Genomic DNA, 27,210 nt, shown 5'->3' with positions numbered 1-27,210 from the left:
GCAGCCATGACGATAACTGAATGGTGAAACCCACAAACCATTTCTCTTGTTAAACCATGGTAACCACAGCAACATTAGCACCACAGACGAGTTAACATTTATTATGATATTTTGAAATAATCAATTGAGAAAATAATTTCAGGGTGACAAATAAGTGCCTATGGCTAACTTAGACCTTTGAAAACTGACAGGATTGCTAAAAACTTCATATATGAATATACCTCAATTGTTTGAAAATAGATTAAGATCATCAATTCGTTCCAGACAGCTTAATAAATTGTTATTGTACAAGAACTTTCTGGCAGTGCTCAAATTTCTAAAATGTCGCTGCTATGTCTTTTCTAAGTTCTTTTTCCTTGGTAGTTCATTTCAGTGTTGAACCTTTTTGATGCTGTTGTTAATAAGTTTTGTCTAATTACTCAATAGAATGTGGAATTCATTATAGCATCTGTCTTGGAATCACTGCACACAGGTGTAAAATTGCCTGCTAATGCCAACCCACTGTACCCCTAGCTACATACCTATATACCGACATCATACTGGACTTTTATATAGCACTGCTTCCCTCCTTTCATAGGTACATCCTCCATTTTTACATATATCCTCCAGTTGTTGTTATACATGTTGTCTGACAATATTTATATGTATTCTATTAGAATGGGCTCAGATCAAAACCGGTGAGGACTGCTTTATATACCCGACCTGTACTAAACGTAATTCATGGCTCCATCAGGCTAGATGATGTAGCGAGTATATAAAGGAGTATCAAGATTTACTTCAACATCACAGATGGATAAATATTTATTAGAGTGCAATAAATTTCCTAAGGTGACTTTGTACCATCCTGTAGAAACCAGTAAAGAATTATATCCTTTCTAAACAACCCAATCTTATGGCTCAAAACAGATATAGGAAGTTTTTTCGTTCTCTAGAACAGTAAACTTTAAGAATAAATGTCACACCTTTTTCTTCCCAAGTAAATTCCATAAGCTCATTCTTAAAGACTAAGATTACCACATTCTGACTATTCCTAGATATAGGTGAAGTCCATATCATGGTTAAAAAAAAGCTAGTGATTCTGACAAATTTTAGGATGTCTGTTACTTCTGCAAGTAATTCCTCATTTCTTCAGAAAAATGCTAATTTCACATTCTACAAAAGAGTTCAAAGAACAACATATACACAGAAAATAGCAAAATACAATTAAACTCAACATCTCATCTACAGCTGTCCACCTTTCCAGCTCTGTTGTCTCTCTGTAGGAAGTCTACAGGATGATTCACACAGTACAAAACAGGTTTGGTTTGGGGTCACACAAATGGAAACATCTGCAAGTGTGGTATATAAAGCTTTCCATCCAACTGCCTGAGTTCTGTGCACAACCTAAGGTCTGGAAAGTCACAGATCATCTTCAGAGTTTTGTTTAAACTAATGAAAAATCCTACAGTGCTTGACATACATAAAAACCTACTATTCGTGAATTTGTATGAAACAAAACAGGGAATTAAATATTCTGTTTGTATAACCCAGCAAAATGCTTTTAGTATGCTCCTTCTGGGGCATGGACATCTCCCAAATCGATCAGTGGCTCGAGCTGACTGTAGTGATCAGAAAATGGAAATAGCAGCCCAGATTCTGAACCTGGTCTGAAAATAAGAAATTTAGCACAATACATCTTAAAGCTTTAATTCTAAAGCTGATGTCTTACCAAATATAGCCATCTGCGTTCCCTCTGGGAAAGGTTCTACCATTCTGTTTCCATTGACATGATGCTTATCTAGAAGAAAAAGAAAAAGTAAAAATGTAATGGAATATATACTTTCAATGAAAACACAACTTTTTTTTTTTACTTAGAGTTCTATTGACACCCGATGTCTGATTTATCAAAGCTCTCCTGCACGACTCACCAATAACTGGGGCTCCATAGCCTCTGAGTCTATTTTTCAAAAGCACAGCTCTCCACAGACCCCAGGACATAACGTGGAGCTGAATTCCAATGCCGTGATTAAGACAAGTCAGCTGAAACCGAGGTAACACATGCATGTAGAGCACCACGCATCAACACTGACTGTCACAGGTATAGCACTCATCAGGCAAGCAGACAAAGCAGGGATAAGCTAATTCTCTGTTGCTGCTAGGACACGTTGGTCTTCCACAAGTTTTTTTGGTGTGATCATGCATGAACCCCATGCATTTCTGCCCTGGTGCAGTGCGGTGGCCTTGGCCTTGGCCCACCCAGCTGCTCTCTCATGCTCAATAGGATGTGGGGAGAAAATAGGATTAAAATAGATATGCACATGGAGATCACTTATCAATCACCATTACATACAAAATAGACACAACGTGGGGAAAGCTAATTTATTGCCAGCTGAAATAGGCTTAGATAGTGAGAAATAAAGACTAAAACAACTACCATTCCTCACTCTTCCCTCTTCCCAGGCTCAACTCCACTCCTTCATTCCCTCACCATGGGGTTCACAGGGCTGTTCCTGACACGTTTCCTCCCTCTGCCACGTTGTGTTTTGCTTTTTCTTACCTGTACACTCACAAGAGGAGCTGCCAGCTTCACTAACAGATTTGGCTGCGCCCTATGGCAGCTGATGGAACCAGCTGGAGTCAGAGGCCTCACAGAGACCACACTACCAAAAACCTGCACACCCAATTCAACCAGCTATCTGCTACCTAAAATTGGTATCTATACAACAAATTCTAATGCCACATCCGTTCACAACAGAATTTTCTCTAGAAGGCTTTGGAAACATTCTAGGCTGTGGAAGCAGACGCCTATCTTGAGCTGTAAAGTTATACTGTAAGATATACTGGGGAAGGGCATAAGACAGAACTGCCATACAAATTATTTCCATAAAAGCTAAAAAAAGACTGATAATCAGTCTCAAAGAATACAATGCATGCAGAAATTGCAATATGGATGGCCTTGATGGTGCACACAGGGATGTTTCTATGCAAGACAATTGCTGAAGCTCTCTTTGTTCTCTTTGCAGCAAGATGGCTAAGAACTGCTATGTTTCCAAACTTCTAAATAAAATATTCCTTACATCCCAGTGTACTTCTCTTTCATCTCATCTCCTCAGCATAAAGAAAATTCGAGTCCCTAGGATATCATAGGTTTATAATTATTATATAGTCAAGATTGTATGTAGAACCTGGAACAGTGCCCTCAAAGCCCCAGTTAAAATACAAAGATCCACAACAGAATATTCTCAGTCTTTTTCACTGACATTTCCACATTCGTTTCCTAATCACACTCTTCTAAGAGTCATTGCCAGCAGTGGTGGAAAGGATTAAAAAATCGTCTGAGCTAACAGTACAGGTTTCTGTCCACAAAACACTTTCCAGGGAGAAAGCCAAGAGATTTTCTCAGTATGTGTATTATATTTCTCCCTGTAGTACAGAATCTGGTGTGGAATAAAACAGGTCAAAATGAGAACACAGGACTATCTTGCAAATTCCATGAAAGCAATATTTTTGATTAGCAGAGAGGTATAACACAGTTCTAATCCCAGCTGGCATCAAACATTTATCAACAGCCGGTGATGGGGGGAAGCAGGGTTATCTGCAGTTGGTGCAAGAGGTCCCGTGAAGACAATTGTTTACATTTAGGGAGATTGAATGCCCTGCGCCACGTAAGTCAAGAGAGGGGCTTCTGGAAGGAAATTGTTAGGAGGCTCCAGAATGGGAGTAATATGGCCAGTGCCACATGAGGTTTCGACCTTGTTAGCTACAGCTTGTATTACCAACATGATCTATAGCCATCTGAGATAGACAAACAGTCAGAAAAATTATGAAACATCAGGCAAGATCAAATAAACTAACCCTGCCCCGGTCCTGATGGCTGCCTTCATTTAGAGAGTGAATGACATACATGATGTATGATGTAGTTACCATTTCAAATGGTGAGGCTTTCAATATATTAAAATTAGTATTAAACTTTTAGAGGTGAATAGGGCTTGAAAGAAAATAATGTTTTCAGACTTCTCAAGTCATCCTCCAATGTTGTTTCAAAGATCTTAGCAAGATAAAATAATTAATTTCCTTAACATTTATATTTTATTTTACATTTCTTACAGTATTCCCTGCCCTCTGCCTAGGTGTATTAAATAGTAAAAAATAAACGAAATTTACAAGGGCTTCCACAAAACATAAATTCTACCTTAGGAAGAAAGAAAATACATATTGGTATAAAGATTCTCTCAATAAATACATTATTCAAACAATACTGCAGTTTGGATATTTTACTGCTTTAATTGTCCTCTACAAGTTGGATTGAGAAGCTCCAGAAAATCAGCAAAACCTTGGCCCCATGGAATTAGAAAAAAAAATTGACTGGCTTTCCATAACTTGCCAACAGAAAAAAATATATATCATTTCCAAGTCATTCTCATTCCAGAGACACAGGCTTACAATATGTGAAATAGAAACTACAGAGACTATCAGTGAACATAGGGCTGGCTGTGAAAGTTAACTTCAGCTTCCTAGTGGTGAAAAAAAGGTTTTACCTTAATACTGTTGGTATTTAAAATGTTAATGCTTCAATGGACTACACAGCATTCAGGCACTTGGAAAAGAAGAGCTGGGAGGACACAGATATCTTTATAACATCTTCATGATCCTCTTATGATCTCCCTTATGATTTCAATGGAAAGCCAATCGGTAAGGCGTAATATTATCTTAAAATTGATATTCAGGCTGACAGCATTTTTGTCTACATAATTTCACAACGAAGCAATTTGGGACTTCCTCTCAAAATTGCCAAACGCCACTCTAGCCTCAACAGCAAGAATTCTCTACCAGTTTTCAACTAAGTCTGAGAGATATCTGCATCATACCGTGCTCCCTGCTGAACAGAAATAGTACGCACTGAAAGCAACACATTTCTTGGAGGTCTTGACATTCAACTTTAGCTTCAGGCAAAATCTGCTTTAGAGATACACAGTGCTGGGCCCTTTCTCCTGAGATGCTCTGGATTTTTATGGAAATAATCTTTAGACTCCTCTGTCTGTGAAACAGCATAATATATGGAAAACTAATCAAAAGTAGCTCAGTAGAATAATCAAAAGTTGCTCAGGTCCACAGTATTTCTTCAGCATCATTCAGACTTTGAAGTCTAACACTGAACAGTTTCTAACATAGTCCTACAACTGTCCTTTGCTAAAGATTGACTGAATTCAAGTAAAGTTAAATGCATGGATTAGAATCACAGAATGGCTTGGGTTGGAAGGGACCTCAAGGATCATCAAGTTCTAACCCCCCTGCTGCAGCCAGGGTTGCCAACCACTAGATCAAGTACTACATCAGGCTGCCCAGGGCCCCATCCAGCCCTTGAACACCCCCAGGGACGAAGTATCCACAACTTCTCTGGGCAACCTGTTCCAGCACCTCATCACTCTCAGTGAAAAAATTCACGAACATCTAACATAAATCTTCCTTCCTTTAGTTTGAAACCATTTCCCCTCATTTTATCACTATCTACCCATGTAAAAAGTTTATTTTCCTCCTGTTTATAATCTCTGTTTAAATACTGGAAGGCCATAATGAGGTCTCCCTGCAGTCTTCTCTTCTCCAGACTGAACAAGCCCTTCTCCTTCAGCCTGTCTTCATAGGAGAGGTGATCCAGTCCTCTGATCATCTTCGTGGTCTTCCTCTGGACCCTCTCCAACAGCTCCACACCTTTCCCTCATTGAGGTCCCCAGACTGGATGCAATACTCCAGATGGGGCCTCACAAGGGCAGAGTAGAGAGGGTCAATCACCTCCCTTTCCATCACTCTTCTGATGCAGCCCAGGATACCACTGGTGATCTGGGCTGCAAGGGCACACTGCTGGCTCATGAAGTTTTTCACCTATCCAGACCCCTAACTTCTTCTCAGCAGGGCTACTCCCAGTTCATCTCCTAGTCTGTGTCTGGGATTAATTTGACCTAAGTGCAAAACCTTGCACTTTGCTTCATTGAACCTCATCAGGTTCACAAGGGCCCACCTTCTGAGTTTATCAAGGTCTCTCTGTATGGCATCCCTTCTTTCTGCCATATTAACTGCACCACTCAGCTTGATGTTATCAGCAAACTTGCTGAGGGTGCACTCAATCCCATCATCTATGTAACTGATAAAGATGTTAAAGAGTACCACTCCCAAGACAGACCTCTGGGGAACACCACTCACCACTGGCCTCCACCTGGATATGGAGCCATAGACCACAACCCTCTGGCTGCAGTTTTCCAACCAGTTCCTTATCCACCAAACAGTCCACCCTTCAAATCCATATCTATCCAATTTGGAGATAAGGATGTGGTGGGGGACCATGCCAAAGAACTTATGGAAGTCCAGGTAGATGACATTAGCTGCCTTCCCTTTGTCCACTGATGCTGTCACTCCATCATAGAAGGCCACTAGATCGGTCACGCACAATCATCCCTTGGTGAAGCTGTGCTGGCTGTCTCAGATCACCTTCTCATCTCTTATGTGCCTTAACATATCTTCCAGGAGGAGCTGTTCCATGACCTTCCCAGGTACAGAGCTGATGCTCACCAGTCTGTAGTTCCCCAGGTCCTCCTTCCTCCTTTTCTTATAAATGACAGTGACATTTCCCTTTCTCCAGTCACTGGGAACTTCGCCTGAGAGTCACAACTTTTCGAGAGTGGCTCAGCAACCACATCAGCCAGCTCCCTTAGGATCCTGGGATGCATGTTGTCCAACCTGATAGATTTGTACAAATTCAGACTCATGAGGTGGTCTTGGACTTGTTCTGCCCTTACGGTGAGGGGCACTTTGCTCCCCCAGTTCCCACCTAGATGTTGAGGGATGTGAGGTTCAGGGATATGAGAAACAATGAGAATCCTGGCTGCCAGTGAAGTCTGATGCAAAGAATTCATTGAGTACCTCAGCCTTCTCCATTTTTGCTGCAGATAGTTCTCCCTCCTCATTTATCAGTGGAGGTACGGTGTCTTTGGCCTGTCTCTTCTAACCATTGTGCCTATAGAACCTCTTCTTGTTGCTTTTAATATCCCTCACAAGTTCAGTTTCATGTGTGCCCTGGCTTTGCTAATTCTATCTCTGAATGTCTGGACATTATCCTTGTATTCTTCACAGGTGACACGTCCTTGTTTCCACTGTATGTACATGCCCTTCTTTTCCCTCAGGTTGACCAGCAGGTCCTTGCCAAGCCATGCTGGTTTCCTGCCTCCTCTGCCTGCAATAGGCAATATCTGTACCAGTAAGCCATTAAAATAAACAAGTCCTATCTAGAAACTATTTGAGAGAGTGTTAATTAGCCTAACCAAAATCACATTATACTCTATCTTTGCAATCTACCAGTACGGACAACCAAGTTCCTGTGCCTAGACCTGTTCTTGGGAACATTTTAATTTATTAGTGTACACTTCAGTTATCTTCACAGTTCCATGTACGTCAATGGTATCACACCAGTAAGAGAAATTTAACAACAGAAGATGTTCTAATGAGAAATTTATAAAAATATATTTCCTTTCAGACCAGCCTGACTTTGGCTTGAAGCAGATTTACTCTTCTGCTTGTATGTAGAAGTCTAGAGGAAAATCAAAACCCTGTTACATAAAAGACTTGCTGCTGTTAAGTTAGATTCCTAGCACAGTCATTGCCAAGGCATTTATAGCACGTATCAGGCCTTTAACAGAATAAACTTGTAATTAAGAGAGACTTAAGCTTGTCCTTCTGTCTTAAATATGCAACGTTATTGCACTTGTGTACTACTGAGCAGCCAGATACTCATAGGCAAAATCATCTCTCACAGCAATAGAGATGACAGTTGCACCAAGAATGAAATTAGCAGTGCAGAAAGTCTATACAGGCATTTTGCATAACTGCAGATATCTGAGAGGAACCCTAGGATAAGATAACAGATGTCATTAATGAAGATGAGCTCCCTACTTGTGGACTCAGATGAAGCAACCTTAAAAAGATTTGGCTCTCACAGAATGCTGATCTAGCATTGAGTGAAAATGAGAAATTTTCTGCTCTCAAAATATTCAACCTCAAGCAATCATAGCAGAGATCTAAAAACATTATATTTTTTTCACCCATAAGAGATTCATTTGTTCTTCATATTTATCTTTTGTTTTTTTTTTTTAAAACCATTAGAGAATATTTAGACTGCATATCCAAACTTGTTTTATCAGGGGCCAGAAAGTTATTATTTTTAAATGAAAACTGAGATTCTCCCATAATCAAATTAATCTAGGAGTAGGGGGTCATATTTACACACAAGGACTGTTAATTTTCCATGGTAAGCACAGCCAGGCATTGAATTGAAAATAGCTGATTAACCAATTACCACAAGCCTCCTCCTTCCCTACCAGCTTTGCTGGGCTAGGACTTGGAACGCAGCTCTGCCACCCAATCAGCACAAGCACGATGAGTGTGTGGGGAGAGGAGGAGGAAAAGGGATAAGCAGTGATGGGGTGAAGGAGGCTGATTTGCTTCCTAAAGCTGCTTGAACGACTCCTCTTCCCCCATCTGTTTTGTCTTAGACGCCTTTCCTACTCTTTATTTCACAGCAATATCACGGAGGTTTTTTCTCCATTGGTACACCAAACACCCACTTGGCTGTCTGCATGGCAACAAGGTCACTGAGAAGCTGGAAAATTCTGACGAATGACTCAACGTCATTCTATGACAGGCTAGGAGATATAAGAAGTTTGTAAAACAGTTATGAAAATAGCTAAGTGGCTAGAACTTGCAAAAGTAGCATATGAGTAACTATATATTATCGTAAGAGTCGAAAGATGGGCACCAGAGAAACAGGTTGGATATTAGGAAAAATTCCTCAGCAAGAGTGGTGATGCACTGGAATGGGCTGCCCAGGGAGATGGTGGGGTCACCATCCCTGGAGGTGTTCCAGAACCATGGGGATGAGGCACTGAGGGACGTGGTCAGTGGGCACGGTGGGAGTGGGCTGGGGTTGGACTTGGGGATCTTAGAGGTCTTTTCCAACCTGAATGATTCTATGAGTCTTTGATTCTATGATTCTATAAAAGCACTGGTCACTTTTACAAAGTGTTAGGTGAACATGGTGTCTATTTAGCACAGTTGCCAGATTCATTTTAAGTAAAAATTCAGATGTAATAAAAGGGCATACAGCTTAGAGCCAGGCCTGTGTGAAAAAGCCTGCTTTCACCTAAACAAAGAGTGGTGAGGAAAAGTGTTCCTCACTGAATAGGCAAGTTATTGAAATGCCTCCTTCTGCATTTTGGATGTGAGAGGAGTATGTCATCCATAGCCACAACTCCACCTCTCTAAAACACCGTGATGAAAAGTGGGATGACAGATGCCATTTGAAAGCTCTGCTCATAATCTGCAGACAGGCTGATGGCATTTCACTGTGACCTATAGCCAGAATGTTCTTTTATTTCAAAATGCATTGAAAGCCCAAGTTTAACTTTGGTGTCTGAGATTGTACGCTCCAGAAGGACCACAGTAAAATGAATGCTGTGATGAGAACGTGTCAGATTCATTGCTTCTGTGATGGCTGAGAAAGCTTTACTGCTTGAGAAGACAGGATTATTGGCAGTCTGAAAGCTGACACGACAACAAATCTAGCCTGCAGCACGATTGAACCACTTTGTGTGAAGTAAGACATTCAGTAAAAGCTCCTCGTGGCATGATTGGTAACCCACTGCGAGATACACAAGCTACCAGGCCTGTTCATCCCCTACTGCTTTTTCATATAACACATTTCACTGCTGTGCACCATCAATATACAGAACACAATCGAAGGTCAGGGGGTTTCCCTTCAGGCTTGTAAACAAGAAATTATCTAATTTTTATTTCCAGTGAAAGACCGCAACATTCAGAAAAAATGGTGGAAATCTGGCAGTGCCATGCTACCACTTAATGTCTATTGAGCAAAATGGTAAATGCTACCAAAGAGAAGAAACCCTAAGTGAGACACACAAGAGGGAGAGGGCGGCTCAACTTCAGGCCTCTGCAGAGCTAACGGTGACAGTGGGTGTGTGATTCACGGCAGAGTTTTGTCCATAAATTCTTCTTAGCTGGTAACAAAATAGAAGCTCATCCTTATTTTCAGGTCCAGTTCAACGAGCAGAACTGTTAGTTCTGCAAGCTCCCATGTAAGAAGAAAATCTAATGTCATAGCAGATGAAATCCCAAGTGCTGTGTTTTAAATCACTTTGTTCCCCCAAAGGATATTTTCAGCTCGGAACATTGCTGCCAGAATCCAGCCATTTATGTTTCCAAATCTGACAAGTCATTTTGGTTCTCGGCATTGGCAGAGAGATGGCGTACATGATCTACTGGGTATCTTTCACCTCTCATTTCTGTACTTCCATCATCCTCTGTCAGTAGAGATCAGCTGTCAACTCACTACCAATTAAAAATAGAGGTCAGCTCTGTAACGGTAACTCACTGCCTGCAACTAATCGTAGTAGTGTGTCATTGTTCTCATGTGGTGGTTCCCAACCATTATTAAACAAGCATAATATCACTAAACGGAAAATATTAATTATGAATTTTGTTGAAAAATAAGTAACTGCTCACTTATTAAAATAGGTCACGAAAGGAAGAATGGTAGCTGAAAATAGATTTGAAATGTATTCTGGAGATGATGTCTCAGAATGTGACACGCAGTGTTCTGCTGCATCCATTCCATCAAACAGATTATTACACACAAACTGATTGATGCTACAAAATGTGATGCGCCCTAGCACAGCGTGTCAGTTCAGAACCCAAAACACATGGACTTCTCAAAAAACATAGGCTATTTTTAATGAACAAAGGCAAGATTATTGCACTCTGATTTCGTTCTTCTGCATTTCTGACTGGGAAACGCACCAAGAAGAATGACAGGAAAACAAGTTTTTGAAAATGAAAACGAATTCATTTCTTAGAAGAGGGCAGCGGAGAGACAGAAGGGGAGAAAAAGCGATTTTGAAATTTCAATCTACTGGGGTTTGCAGATTAGTGGCTGAACAGCTGTGCCTGTAGCTGTGTGACTGCGCTAATAGGAAGCAGTATGTCATGTGGCAATGGACCACAAGGGAAGCCGGCAGGGCAGCGTGAAAGGGTGGATGGGCTGCAAGGCCATAGGAGACTGCATCTGCGATTGGGATGATAGGAACATGCGTATGACAATGAGAAAAGCCAGCTGTAGGGTCCTGCACAAAACCAGAATGAGAGCAGATGTAAATACTGGGCATGGGGCAGTGGGTGCCCCAGGTAGCAGCTGGGAATCATAGAATCATAGAATGGCCTGGGTTGAAAAGGACCTCAAAGATCATCAAGTTTCAGCCCCCCTGCTGTGTGCAGGGTCGCCAACCACTAGACCAGGCTGCCCAGAGCCACGTCCAGTCTGGCCTTGAATGCCTCCAGGGACAGGGCATCCACAACCTCCTTGGGCAACCTGTTCCAGTGCGTCACCACTCTCTGTGTGAAAAACTTCCTCCTAATATCTAACCTAAACCTCCCCTGTCTCAGTTTAAAACCATTCCCCCTTGTCCTATCGCTATCCACCCTTGTAAACAATCGTTCCCCCTCCTGTTTATACGCTCCCTTCAAGTACTGGAAGGCCACAGTGAGGTCTCCCCGGAGCCTTCTCTTCTCCAAGCTAAACAAGCCCAATTCCCTCAACCTTTCTTCACAGGAGAGGTGCTCCAGCCCTCTGATCATCTTGGTCACCCTCCTCTGAACTCGTCCTAAGAGCTCTACATCGTTCTTGTACTGGGGGCCCCAGGCCTGGACACAGTACTCCAGATGGGGCCTCACAAGAGCTGAGTAGAGGGGGACCACCACCTCCCTCTCCCTGCTGGCCACTCCTCTTTTAATGCAGCCCAGGAAAAGGATGGTGGGGTGCTCAAGTAAGATGTAAGGACTGGGGATGCATTAAAAGTAGGGCCAGAGGAAACTGCCCTAGAAACTACAATAAAGGACACAAAACCACATACCATTATGTGACATTCACACACATAGTACATGAGACCTCATAAACTGACTGTACCTGCATGTGCTGCTTAATATATTTTCTGATTGTGTAGACCAAGTGTATACACAAGTGAGGGATGGGGCAGATACACTCATGTTAAACTAAATACACCCAAACTGGAATTCATACCTCTTAGTTTTAGAAATCTACAATGGATATCTGCAGCTAAGAATTCAGCCTTGAATTCTTCTGCACTCTGGAAAGAAACAAACACTGCTGCAGTGATTCATCTGACATATTTGGGATGTTTTCTTCAGGATAAAATGAACCATATTCAAAAGTGTCAATTTCTCAGTGTCAATTATAAGGAAAGTAGTGATCAACTCAGATGAATTCCACCTCTATCACCTTCAGTATTATCACTGAGATTTATGACCTAGTCAGTGGGAGGATTATATGTACCTGTGTACGCATGCATATTCATCAAAATAAGGCCTTGACACCTGCGGAGATTCTGAGTTATAAACCAGAATAAATAAAACAGACAAATATATATGTAAACTAGACAAATGTTAACAGTAAAACATTTGATCAAAGCAGCAGAGGAAAAGATAGCGGAGGAAAATGATCTTATCTACAAGGGTTGCTAGAAGGTGGCCAATCTCACATCCAGTTTTGGTCTGTACTGCAGACCTCTAATTAACACAGTGTTCACCCAGGTTAGATAGTTTGCTTTTGTTGAAGTGGACATGAAAATCTCGACAACTGTTAGCCTGCTTCTGTGTAACACTGAAGCTGATGGTAAGCTTACCTATAGAGATTTCAGCTGCCAGTCTTGTATCATGATGTGGTAACCCAAACAAAAATACTTAAATTAATATTGCATTTACTGCGTGCAACTTAATGCACAGCCAGTAAATGACTGAGGTTGATAATTATCCTCTTCTACAAAAGAACAGGTCAGCACGTCATCACATGAGAGAATATAGCAGCATTCTGTAACGATCAGCAGTGCACTGAGTGCCTAGGAAAAGCCCTAACTCAGAACAGAGTGTGATATTGAGTTCTCACAGTAAGGCAGACCATCTATGCCACTTCTACCATTCCTGCTTTTCAGGCAGTGCCAGAAGCATCTTGTTGTCAGTGCAGGAATTGAACAGAGCTGATAAAATACAATTGGACTTTATTGCAGAATTGCAGGCAATGCCTTTCCAAACCCCACTTGAAACTCTTATCTAAACCAGCTTGGTTAAGAGTACTATCAGACAGAAAGATCCAAACAAAGGATGATGATAAGCGCAGAGTTGGGAGGAGATGTCCAGTGGGGTGTGGCAAGGAGGATTGTTAAGCCTGGGTTTATTCAGCAGCTTTATTAATGATCTCAAAGACAGGGTGAAAAGCACATGAATAAAACATGCACTGGATACTCAGCTGGGACATCATGTGTACACCATGAAAAACGAAAACCAGCACAAAGCTCTAGGCAGAAATTCTGCAGTGAAGCACAGACAGATGCAAAGTAGCTCCAGGAATAGTATGGTTTTCTTATTATGGAGAAAGAGCTTGTGCCCCCATCTTTCTGGAGGAAAAAACTATATATAAGGGCAGGAACCAGAGCCTGAGGGAAGGACAGAAGATTCACAGGATAAATAAACTCATAAACAGCCGGACCCTGGAAACTCATGTGTCCTCAGCTTCTCTTAAAGAGACTGCTGCTGCTGGGGATGCAATCCCAGTCGGTATGCTTCCTGGCACTTCTTGGCTCAGCACCTCCTTCCTTATGAATCAGCAACACAGATGCCAAATCCTTGCCTAGCTTGTGATAAAGAAAGCCAGCTTCACAGAAAAAAAAAAAAAAAGAAAAAAAAAAGCAGACTTAATGGTAAAATCCCCCGATTACTTAAATGCATCACTTTTTTTCTCATCTCCTTTTACAAATTCGTATTTACATAAGCAATCTTCTAAATGTGACTTTTGATTTAAGAGGATGCCCCTCTTTGAGGGTTCAGCCTGAGAGTAGTTAGGTCTTCTGCCAGCTAATACTGGCTATCTTAACAGCAACAAGCTGTTACTGACTCTGTTCAGAGCTTCTCAAAATTAGAATAAAGATATTTTTGCCGGACGCTCACATAACACGTTCAAAGTGGAAGAATCTCTTTGAAATTCCTGGCTGGCCATGAATTTGTAGATAAATAGTGGAGCAGTGGTTTTTCAAGTTTTTAATGACATGCATAGAGGCATAACTCAAACATTTTTTTTCCTAAGGAGGGAATCTCAGAGAAACACTGCTTCTCCAATACACACTTATATGAGTAACATTGCTGTATTTTAATATTGCAGCAAAACATGCCATTGGGGCTAATAAGATCACACTAAGTATAGCTCCTTTTTTTTTTTTTTCCTGAAATACAGCATGGACGAGCTTGATCCAGGAAAGGCTCCTCTTACCTACAGCACCTGGGCTAATGGTAAGAAATATGCAGCACTGGGCTATTCATTGCTTTTAGGCATGCACATGGAGAAGAAATGAATCTTATCTACAGGTGACTACTTATCCCCCATTGATTGTTAGGCTCAACAGTGGTTAGCTCGGATGAAGACTTCCATGTCTGGCCAAAGCAATTCCAACCAAAATGACTATTTTCACTTCACTTAGAGGCAATCCCCCCTGGAAAGCCTCTCTCCTGCTTTTCTTTGTCTACTCATCAATACTCTGTACCTTCAGGAGGCACAAATGCACGTCCTTACAATCAGTTTTGCATTTGTTCTCCTTGAAAATGGACAAAGTAATTTTCAAGACCCAGGACTGTGGACAACCCACGTTTATCTGATTTTTGTATCTAAAAGTAATCTAACAAACACATACTGTGTTTCCCAGAAATGTTCATTATACCGATAACACAATGGTAGGTCAAATAACTTCACAGAAAAGTTCACAGTGTCACTGATAAAACATCTCTTGGTTCCTAGTACCTTGTGCCAAAGATCTTGGCTAACTCCCTCTCCAGATAACTTAAAAAAGTGTGTTGATTGGCCTAATGAAACCCAATGGAGGAAATTCAACAGTTGCTTTCTATTCATGAGTTAACATTACTCTGTCACCTACAATTCAATTTTTCTAAGGCCCTGAGATTTTAATTTGAGTAATACTTCTATTAATTACAATGTCTAATAACAATGTCTAATTCAGACATCTGCTAAAAGTAGGTAATGTTAATTTATTGGAAAATCTCCAGCAGTGTTCAATTAAAACGTTCCTCAGTTAAGCTAATGCATATGATTTGTAATGAATAGCAAAATTAGATACCACTAATAAAAATAATAGCAAATAAAAAAACAATAAAACCTTGAGTGTAAGACAGACAAAATTAAGGATGCAGAATTCTTCCTTAGGTGGCAGAACAGGAATTTTTGGAAATGGAATATTCTCACATGGGTTTGGGAGCCTATCTGTAGAGCACTGCTCTAAATTAGCATCCACAGGAAGTATGTGTTGCACAAAACACTGCAGGAAATAACATTAATCCTTACTTACTAGGTTTTTCTTGTTATAATTGCAGTTTTCCATCGCAAGATATTTTTCACACTCCTTAAGTATGTAGGCTTACACAGAGGCCTATATTTGGCAGAGTGGGTTTTGCTATTTTTAAATCATTACACTGCTTTGCAGCATGTCTGCAGTCCCATGAATTAGATGGATAGGTGAAAGAAACAGCGCTTCTGCTCATAGGAACATTGCCCTCCTGTTATCACTCTGTGCCTGACTGCGTGGCCCCACAAAGCCATTAATCTGAGTGTGTTTTTTTTTAAACAGATCTACAAGAAATGATGGAAACGAGGAACCGTGCGGCCTCAACAAAGCATTACAATACACCACGGCCCCTTAAAGCACAGCTGACATTTCTTTCTTTCCTTCCTTGTGAAGATGTCAGCAGCTCTGAGCACGAAGCAGCGTGCAGCCTGTGATATAGTATCTCCCTCATCCACGTTCCCCCTTGATGGCAGATTATCTGCCCGGAGGTGGCATTAGGCCTCCGTCAGCTGTCAGTCAGCAGATGAGCAGGAACGGTCCAGTGCCTCTTTCCCTCCGCTCCTGACAGTGATGAATGACCGGGCCCGGCGCTCAGCAGAGCCTGACGGGCCCAGGCCTCCCCTCGCAATCTGTTTCAGGCGAACGTCAGCCTCCCCGTTGCATCCCCCCAATGTGAAGGTGAGGCCTATGGGCTTTCCTGGTTCAAAAAGGGGAACTGAGGCTTTGCTCCTTGAAGAAGCTCATAATAGTAAAAATAAAGATGAGTACGGTGTCAGAAAAGAGCGCAGGCACCACTTAGCTGCCTCCATACAAAAGACAAGTGTATCTGACTCAAAGCTGCAGAAATACACCACAGCCTTAGATATGGTTTATCCAAAGCGCTGCTCTCCTTGCAAAACCACATGGCATTGCTTCTTTTGTTACATCCAGAGGGGATGGGGAATAGGATTCCAAAGCAGAGAATTCTGAATGCCAAATAGGAAGTAGTTAGTAGCCATAGAATGGCTTGAGTTGTGGGGGACCTTAAAGATCATCTAGCTCCAACCCCCTGCCGTGGGCTAGTTGCTCCCCACCAGCTCAGGCTGCCCAGAGCCTCATCCAGCCTGGCCTTGAGCTCCTCCAGGGACGAGGCATCCACAGCTCTCTGTACAATCTGTACCAGGGCCTCATCACCATCTGAGTAAAGAATTTCCTCCTAACATCTAACCTAAATCTCCCCTCTTCTAGTTTAAAGCCATTCCCCCTTGTCTTATTAGTATCAGACTATGTAAAACGTTGGTCCTCCTGCTTGTAAGCTCCCTTCAGGTACTGGAAGGCCGCAATGAGTTCTCCCCAGAGCCTCCTATCCTCCAACTATAAAATGCTACAACTTCATCTTGATCAGAGACTGCATTTCAAGGCTGATACTCCTTTTTCTTAGCAACTAGAAATACACTGTAAAGTATTTTGCACTGTTTTCACTTCTATCTTAAGTCAAATACATTAGCCCAGCATTTTAGGCTCAGACTATGTTTCTTTACTGAAGCTAGAGAACACCGATCACAAAGCTAGCCCCTGACTGCTGCAAAACAGCATCTACATTTAAAGGACCCATGATTCTCCACAACCGACTTCCTTTCTGAAGTGTTTGATTTAGGATGAGTCAGTAGAGGATCCACACACAGGCTGTCCAGCACTGTTTTCTGAGGGAAATAACCCCAGGACAACGATAGGAGGGTAAAAAGTACAGATGTTCTCTGAGTGGTGAGATCTTCCTAAACACAATAGGGATTTCATTCACTGTAGGTACTACTCTATTGACTTCATGAGCCTAGCGCACAACTGGGAGTTGTCTGGTTTTATTTACCTGTAAAAAGCTAAGCCATGCATTGTGGTGGTGACTTGTAATACTTCACATTAAGAATATCTACATTCATAGCACTGAATCACTTCACTGAGAAGATCAGGCTCCTCTTCAGGTAATGGAAAAGGATAGGTACCTCTTCTGGGGGCTTCAGCCATCATTCCTGGTCCAAAGCAAATCCATGGAAAGTATTGCACTGTCTGACTAAATCAAGAACCTACAGTACATGCAGATACTTAAGTACGGCTCTTACGTGTTTACAAAAATCTTATAAGCAGGTCATATGCAGCACTTTACTAAAATACCATTTGAGAGTGAGTACAGCTGCTATAATGAGCAAAAACATGTTTAGTGGTCTTTGTCTGGACTTTAAGAGCATTAAAGGACTACCAAATCTAGAAGAGTTAGATATAATTGGTACTAGAAGATTAGAGGAAATCCAGAGACAGAATAGCAAAGGTTACATCACAGGTGCTCTAGTAGAAGTGCAAAGGAAGGATACACATGGACTCCTAGCCTCACTGCCAGGCACAGCAGGTTCAGCCTTGTCTTTGAATTGAATCATAGAATCACCAAGACTGGAAAAGATTTCCAAGATCATCCAGTCCAGTAGTCCACATACCACCAATATTTCCCTATTAGAGCATGTTTCTTAGTACAACATCTAAACATTTCTTGAACACCTCCAGGAACAGTGACTCAACCACTTCCCTGGGCAGCCCATTCCAGCACCTGACCACTCTTTTGAAGACAAAATTTTTCCTAACTTTCAAGCTGAATCTTCCCAGCCAGAACTTGAGCCCATTCCCTCTAGTCCTATCACTAGTTATATCGGCCAAGTTCTAGAGTTCTCCATTTGAAAAGAAAGAAACTGACCCTGGAAGTTATTCTGGCAGCTGTAGGTGTTATATTCCCCAAGGTTAAACACTCTAAATTCTTCTGTATGACCAACAGGGGGACAGGACATTACAAAGAACAATTCAGCCAACCTAAAGTTAGACATAAGCTTTGGATTCCATTCTGAAGGTGTTTGCCTCCCACTCTCTTTCTCTCCATTGACTGTGGAAGGAGAAACACAGATTTTAATTCCTTAACACTAAAGTTAGCTTCTTTACCCTAAAGTTAGCTACCTTACACTAAAGTTAGTTTCTGTGAATAGCCTTACAAATTGCAATGAATTTCATCTTAAAGCTAGAATTTGTTTTGACAGTTATCAAAATGGACCTTTCAACTTATTATAGCATGAGATGTAAGTAAACAAAGCACGTATAGGCTGGTAATTCTAACTCAATTCATCTCGTTCTACTGCAGCCATGTGAAATATCCTACCTTGGTAATGTTTATCTCCCCTTTGACTGTTATGCACTCAGCAGCTCAGCAACCCCAGACTGTGCACATCTGGATTTTGGCCAAATGAGTCTAACAGTTTTTTACTATTTGCAGAGAAGTGATTTGTCATTGCTGCTGCTGGAATCTAATTTCAATATAATTTTCCAATGAATCTTGTATTTCTAAAGAATGTCATTCCTGTGAGGAATAAAACAAACACAGCCTAGTAAAGGGGCTGTGTTGTTACGACAGTGTTAGCTGCACCACAATATCTATTCTATTACCAAATGCAATTCCATAATTAACAGTAAAATCCACCTTCTTTACACAACAGGAATTGAAGTCTTCCTCCAGTGTGGAAAGATAAAGCATATTCTCCAAATACTTAACACATTCCTTTCAATACAAAATACGCTTTCTCTAATTAATGAACTGCATCCTTTTAGAAATTTAGCATTCTCTACGGTCTTCTTTAGCTCTACAGGATCTTAAAAAAAGAATTTGAATCAACTCATTTATTGAAATTAACTGAAATATTGAGCTTACATTGTAATTGGATAAATTGGGGTGTAATAAATTTATCCATTATGGTTTTACATGTTGTATATAAACCACCCAGAGCTCTCATCCATGGCTCAGGCTAGGCTTGTTCAGCACAGCTATAGTATGACATACAACTCAGCAAACCACCATCATTCTTTAACAACTCACTTGCGTGTAACAATTTTACAGGTTGTAATGAATGAGGGATGTGGGAATATTGCTGTATTTCAGTCGCTTCAGCCCTGGATGAGTTCACTCAGTTCTCACTGATTCTGTAATATCTCACGTCTGTGTATCTTCTACTTCAGTGGCTGGCCACAGTATTCCTTCCTCGGTTAAACCAGGAAATAAAAGAGAACTGCTGGGAAATCCTGCCTTATAATTTTGCCAGCCGCTACTCATACAATTTTATGAGCAATACCTGCTAATGTTTGAGATTTCATGGTAGACAAAGCATATTTTTGGCAGATAAAATGGATGTGGAATTTTTAACATTTTTCCCTTCATGAAATGACAAAACATAATCACGGTTTTAGTACTTTAATGTGTCTTTATCTACAAGAAGTAAATCTAACATCAAGCATCCTGAGTTTATAATGCATAGTTTGCAGAAAATTGCAACATTTCTACAGTATTTTTATCTTTATAGTGCTGAAATAGCATTGCAAATGTGTCTCCAATTTGGTACTCTTTTTCTCTTGTCGCATGTATTATGACCAGCTGCAGCTTAAGGTACTACATAATGAAGGGCAGACTCTCAAAAGGATTCAACAGCTCCCATTGAACTGATGGCAGATTTTCCTAAGAGCTCGGCACTTCATATTGTAAGATCTTTCAAAACTCTGACTCCTGTGTACTATTTTGATGAGCAATGAAGAACAATAATTAGGTTTAAAAAGAGTTGGTGTGCATTTAAGCACATATCCTCCAACTACTCTGCCTGTGTGGCCACACCAGGTTTGGGTTTTACCTGTGCGTGCCAGCCCAAAGATCAAACAATTGCCTTGCTTGAGGTCAGGAGCCATACACCAAAGTTCCTAAATTTGTGCAAATTTTAAATGAAAGACGCATCTAGAAAGAGAAGTCATCCCTGTCTTTACACAGTGTAGATGGAATTGCATTTAGATGCTGCCAAAAATAAGGAAGCAAGAAACTTCTGCCTGCTACTGACTATAGGAAGATTCATTGGTAACACCCACAGATGAAAGGCTTTGTATGACATTATCACAGCTCCAAAATACCAAGTTGTTCAGTAAAAAAAATCCTATAATTAGATTCTCTGACATTCTCACATGAAAACCTTGAACATTTCCAATAATAATAATTAATTATGTTTTCCTCCACACTTTATAATACCTCTCAACATAAGATAATGTTTATTGCTCTAGATCCATAAAACACTCCAGACCCAGTTTAACAAGCAGTGAGGGAATAATGAAAATGTAATTGCTGCCTTTATTAAGAAGGTTACTGATGAACTTTATTTGGTATTTGAAAACTGGAAATCTATGTTATGTGTAGAATACTAAAAAAAAAAAACAACATTCGTGATGATTTACCATATAGGCTAATGTAAGTTAATAAAACAATTATCAGGTCAGCAGTGACCTCTGTGCAATCAGGATCTCTGAAGTGGTTCATCCAGAAAGAGGATGGGTCAAAAACCCTTTAATTTTGGTAACATTTAATCTGTGTATGCCACCCAGCATTTCAAATTTCACTGCCTTCCCCAAAGTGATACAAGAACTTTGTCATGATACTTTCAATGGAGAGTTGGATGAATACTTACCGGCAAGAATGTAAAAGCATTTCCTAATGAAAGTCACTCACATTTCGAAATTAATTTGCTTTGACCATGCTCACTTTGCTTTTGTATTTACTTTCTACGAATGTTCCACTGATTGAATTTGCCTGCTATAACTGTTCAAGGAAAACCAATTTCAGGAATCACATAAGTGGGCATTCAAGAAGCAGAATTTAAAATTCACCCTTCTACTTTGTCTCAGTTACTGTGAAAGCCTCAATGGTATCTCATACTTAATAGGCTGTATTGAATTTCTTCTCACAGACCTCAGAAGGACGGAATTAGGAGCTACTTGGCATAGCTCTGGCAACAGAAGCCAGGAGCAGAAAGGAAGACTGAATATGTACATCCCAAGGTCTAAATTAGTGGTCCTAACAATATAATCATCTTCAGCTTAGTCAACAGTAAGGAAACCTGAAACAGGAAACAGTCATAGCCAAGCACTACAGTTTTTATTGCAAATGATCATAAATGTTATGTATACTAATGGAGAGGGGGTCAGTGACTAATATCTAACAAGGACAAAACTATTTAGTAATTCAAGTACAAACAAGACAACCTTGCAAATTCAAATGAACTACCCTACATATATTCATATATCTACATTCATGTATGACTGTATAGTTAAACTTCAGTAATTAATCTCAGTTTCAAATTCCTGACAGAAATACAATTAACTCCACAATTTTGAAAATATGGCACTGATTTACAACATACTGTTTAGCCCTTATTATTTAGGCTATCTGTACACAAACTTTTCTACTCATAGGCAGCTCAGATTTCTTGGTTTGAAAGGAAGATATGGCAGCAGTTGATATAAATTGGAATGCTCTGCTATATAACCTCCTCAGAGCCAAAAAATAAAGGCAATGTATATAAATACAATAAGCAATAACTACCCACCAAAGCAGACAGAAAACTTCAGATATCAGATGCGCCCTAATCCGACAACTCAACAGTGAGGGAAAAGAAATCAAATCAGCTAATCTGTCCCTGGGTATGATTATTGCAAGTATTAGCAAGAAAAAACAGAAATTCAAGCCAAGCCAACAAAATAATGAGGCGACCCGTACAAAATACGTAACACTATAAATATGTTTTATCAAAATAAGCATGCTTTTTCCCATTACAGTCAGAAAGCATTCAACCTGGATGTAAAAATGTTTTTTTTAAACTAATACATGACATTTGAACAAGACCTGTGATACAGCTCATTCAACATTCCCACTCAGATGTTGTACAATATCTGATATTGCTGTGCAGATTCCAGCAGCACAGCAGACCCAAATCTTGGTATTAATTCGTATCTGCCACTGCATGACTGGCCTTGAAGGATTAGTCTGTTAGAAAGATGAGAAAAGAACAAGGTAAAGAATCCCCAAATGCACTGAGGTGCCTTGAGATTTACTTGCCGTTAAAAAAAAAAATCATGTCTGTAACAGTGGAAAGGACTTTCTGAATTGCAGCTACATTAGGCAAGCCTAGCCATGAATTTATCAGGATGCTCCAGCCTCAAGGCAAATCTGCAATAGTGTAAAGACTGAGTCTTAAAGGATCGCATAACACAACAGAATCACTGTTCTCAGCTTACTTAAAGGCAACGTTTCTCTTACGAGTGAAAAAAATACTTGAGGGTCATTCAGATGATCTCTGGAAATGACTCTGTTATAAAATAAGACATTTCAAATATTGTTAACCGAAAACATGAGATTCTAAGAAGCATTTATTAACTGTTAGAATCACTCAACAGCATCATAGATACGGGAACACAGAGAAAATGAAGGCTTGGTTGGAATTATAACTTCCTTGCTTCAGAAAGAATTAGTTGGAGCTTTCTGCAACACAGGTGCTCGAAAAGTTATTTCTTATTTCAGGTAAAGATCACAGAAATGGAGTCACCAAACCATTCTCTAGGGTGAAGTACACAGCAGCAATAACCTGCTTCCTTAGAGTTTTCCATTTAGCTGAGTATTTACAAAGTGTCTCATTCATATAAAATAACATCATGTAAGAATTTTAAACAAAGATTAAAGAACCTGACGAGAAAATGGAGTTCCTGCTTTTAGATATTTAGATTTGAGATCTTTAAGACCACATCTTCTTTGGACACTTTTAAAACCTATTTTGTTTGTTTGTTTTACTAGAGAAAAATATAGTAGGAAGTAAACTTCTTTTTCATGGTGAACAGGTAACATATACCTGCTTCATTCTTGGTTCACATACTGGCTTTGCTCTGATGTCTTGTATATGACTTTTCACTAGGTATGCCTGGTTCATTAACACAGAAATACTGTAGCAAACCTGGTAAAATTTCAGGACAAACGTTAGGCTGTGAACATCTTTCAGTTTATAGCTTATTGCTATTGTTTTCTTTCTCATCTTTTGAATCTTCCTTCCTAATTTCTTCAGCACCCAGTTGTATCTACTCTTAAAGCAGACTACAAGCTTCCTGAGCAAAGGATTGTATCTTTATACGTGTTCTCCGTTGCCCTGTACAGTACAGCACCATTTTCCTTCTTCTGCTGCATAATTAGCAATAGGATGAGAGTGAACGGCCTCAAGTTGTACCAGGAGAAGTTCAGGATGGATAGTAGGAAAGATTTCCTCTCTGAAAGAGTGGTCAGGTGCTGGAATGGGCTGCCCAGGGAGGTGGTTGAGTCACCATCCCTGGAGGTGTTCAAGAAACATTTAGATGTACTAAGGTACATGGGGAAGTGGACGGTTGGACTAGATGATCTCGGAGATCTTTTCCAACCTTGGTGATTCTACAATTCTATAATTTTCACTTTATTGTTTTGTTAGGAAAGGCCACATGCCATGCACTTTTTCGATGTTTACCATTTGAAATGTCTCCTTTTGACAACATGATTCATATCATTAATTTTAAACCTTTGTATAACAATGTCTTCACGCCCTGGACAGAAAGAAAAGATGATAAATTCAGACACTTTTCTTTTAGGCTCTAAAATTTCTGCATTAAACACAGATTTCCATTATTACTGATCTAATAAGTCCTATTCTCATCTGGGCTATCAGCAACTCAATAAGTAATTACCATTCACCTTAGGCTGTTCCAGTCCATTAGACCAATACTGATGACTCAGGGGAGGCAATAAATGAAGAGCACACAGCTGATAAAAGAACAGAAAGTGATGTGAGAAAATGCTGCTGCTGTAACTCATGCTCCAGTGCTATGTTTACTGAGAAATGCGCAAATAAGATAAAATTGATACGATCAAATGTAGAATAAATTTGTAAGTTTAATGCTTTATTTCCTTGCACAGCTAAACAGAAAGGTGTTTAAACTGATGTTACAGATGAACGCAAGACCTGTATTATTTCCAGTCCAAGCATCATAGAGGCTACTCAAAGCTCTGCACATAGAGACTATCTGTGCTCTGCTCTATCACTGGAGACTAAGAGTCACCCCCAGGGAGCTAAAAACCCATGGCTGAATTCACTTTGATTCTGATCTCACCCAGTCCAGTGTATACATGATGTCTGCCCAGTTATGCCGCTGAGAACCAGGTCAGAACAATGATAGGTGGTCTTGAGTGGAACCAGGAGTTGGACTCAATACTTATTGGTCCCTTACAACTTGGGATATTCTGTGATTCTACGATTGCCCAATGGCTATTGGTGGAAGGAAGGAAAGAAAAGTGAGTCAGTGTAACGCATCTTTGCCCAGACTGCAGCCAGTGCCATCCCAATATTCTGCCCTGTTCAGAAAAGGACTGCATCTCAGAGAAGGTCAGTGAGAAACTCAAGCTCTTCGCTGAGGAACACATCAGGAGAAGCAACAGCCACATACTCGAAGAAGGGAGGTTCCAGCTGGATGTCTAGGGGTCAGCTTTAATCTGAGGATGGGAAAGCACTGAACAGGTTGCACAGAAATGCTGTGGGATGTTTTACTTGCAGGTTTTCAAGACACAACCAGACAGAACCCGAAGCAGTGTGAATTAAATGTGAATTCTGGGCAGGAAGTTTGGCCTGAGACCTCCTGAGCTTCCTTCCATCCCAAATAAATCTATTTCAGAGATATGATAGTCATTGAGAAGAGAAACTTTAACAGATCATTGAGATGCCATCTCTGTCAGCAAGCAGTACGAGTGTATACACAACACCAAGTGTCAAAATACAATAATTTGGTAATGAACTCCTGTCAGCATTTTCAATCTCAGCCCCTGTATCAAAAACTGCACGTCACATCACATCCAGGGCATGCGGCCACTGCTCTGTGCTCTCACTGATGCTGATAGAAATGAATTAAAATTCCCTAACTGCCAACAAAACATTTACAAAGGATTTAGACTGCTTTGCTGAGTATGGTAACAGCATAAGAAATACTTGATCAGTGTCCATATTAAAAAGGCCCAAGATGTGGGAAGGTTCCCACTCATTATATAGATAATTGTACATTCGATTTCTCTATGCAAACTGGCTCACTGTTTAAGTAAAAAAGATGTTTAACATTTACTTTATCGAAATTTCTTTCTTCAAATCAAAATAAAAGTTCTACTAATAACATCTGCCCTATAATTTACATCTTTCGGAAATAACTGAGGTCAATCCCAGATTTGCAATAATCACTAGACATGGGGTATTTCTAATATCAATATTTAGTGCTGATCAAGGAACAAAAAATATTTTTGTGTAGATTCTTATCATAAACAAAAACCTGTTGGCAACTGTTGACAATATAGCTACTTCACATATAAAAGTCTTCCAAGAACTTCTCCAAAAACTTCCATGAAAGAATCTCATGATTCCTTACGTGAAAGAATCCCACAGTTCTTTGGTTTGTTTAAATTTTCTAAAAGAAACACTCTTCTAATTAAGGAGTTTTAAATTCTTTTTGTGAACATCATTAAAAATGCAGTTCTTTCTTTCTTTTCTTCTATAGGTAATTCATAAATTTACCTAGTATGCCACTGAGCTGACAGATTTAAGAAGCATGTGCTTAAACTAATCCATATCTAATGAATGTCAGGTATCGTATTTAGGATATACGTTCACCAGTTTCACAGTTGATCAGGCTACAAAAGAACTCCTACAAAAGTCAACCTTCTATACCCATTTTACAGATGGAAGCCTATGAAAGTTCACAGGATCCATCCAAACTACTTTACAGCCTTGCTGCTGACATGCACTAGAAAATTTTTAATGAGCTGATCTGTAAGGAAAAACATCTCTATTAAGATGTGTTGTTCCTCTCTCAGTGGTTAAATGATTGTTTCCAGAAGCAATAATCAGCTGCTGATATGAAAGCACCCAGTTAATTAGCTAAAGATTGTACTATTCGAAGAAGCTACATTATTCAGTCAACCATGGGAAATAGTTTTATTTTACAATATTATTAAATGCCACTTTTGAAATTGTTTAGCTGGTAATGCAATTCTTGAAAATGCCTTTCACTAGAAAAATATCTTTGTTCATTAATAATTGCAAAAGAAAATACGCAAAATCTAGCAGCTACGTTGTGCAACAAGATAGCTCCTTTCCACCGCTTTACAACTTTTAATTATCGTAGTAGAGACTAGAATAATGTCTAATAAACATTTATATTAAATTATTGGACAGTGAATTGAAAATCAAAATGCAATTAAAGAATTTCTCTTGTTATATTTCATGCAGAAAGTGGAGTACAAGGTGCTTTTTAACACACCCTTTTGAAATTACAGCAAATCACGAAAACATTTTTTTCTGTGCCAAAGAGCAGGACTAAAATTTGGTTTAATTACACAGAGAAAGTTCACAACCACTGGGAAACCTAGATTTCTCTGCCGCAAGGATGGGGAGCTGTTCTGTTGCTCTACCAGTAAATAAACAAAGTCTTCCTAATGGAAGAGCAGGACAACAGGATCCATAAACATGAACTATGAGATTTATTTAAGCTAATACATTTTTCTAAAACATGTCTAAAGAACACATACTGCTCTTTCTGTGGGCAATGGAGAGAAAGTAGCACCCACGCAGATGAATGCCCCTTTTCTACTTAAAGCCCATTTCACAATAAAATCAAGAAATGCCTTTTGGCAACCAACTCTGCTGTGTTAGAACAAGCCTGGACCACAAGTTTAGCATAGACAGCTTTTATCCTAACACTAGGGTGGAACAACCAACTGGAAATTTGTCTGCATATCTTCTACTTCAAAAGTAAAGATGGATGTAGACCACTGTATACTTGGAAGTGAAAGTCATTTTTGTCATTTAAAATACTGGCAGAAGATTCA

General features: G+C 40.0%; 1 protein-coding gene across 4 annotated transcripts in view; it reads right to left on the bottom strand.

Moving 5' to 3' along the window:
* MSRA (methionine sulfoxide reductase A) overlaps positions 1-27,210 on the bottom strand; it is a 258,772-nt gene that overhangs the window by 162,153 nt on the left and 69,409 nt on the right. For all 4 annotated transcript variants that reach the window (XR_002436532.1, XM_021390271.1, XM_021390273.1 and 1 more), the window contains exon 2: positions 1,709-1,777. Coding sequence is in view for 3 of the 4 variants with exons in the window: in XM_021390271.1 (XP_021245946.1) it covers positions 1,709-1,777 (69 nt within the window). In the remaining variant the exon portion in view is untranslated. The remainder of the gene's footprint in view (positions 1-1,708; positions 1,778-27,210) is intronic.

This window comes from Numida meleagris, chromosome 3, assembly GCF_002078875.1.
Source record: "Numida meleagris isolate 19003 breed g44 Domestic line chromosome 3, NumMel1.0, whole genome shotgun sequence".
Lineage (NCBI taxonomy): Eukaryota > Metazoa > Chordata > Aves > Galliformes > Numididae > Numida > Numida meleagris.
This window is presented reverse-complemented; position numbering and strand designations above follow the sequence as displayed.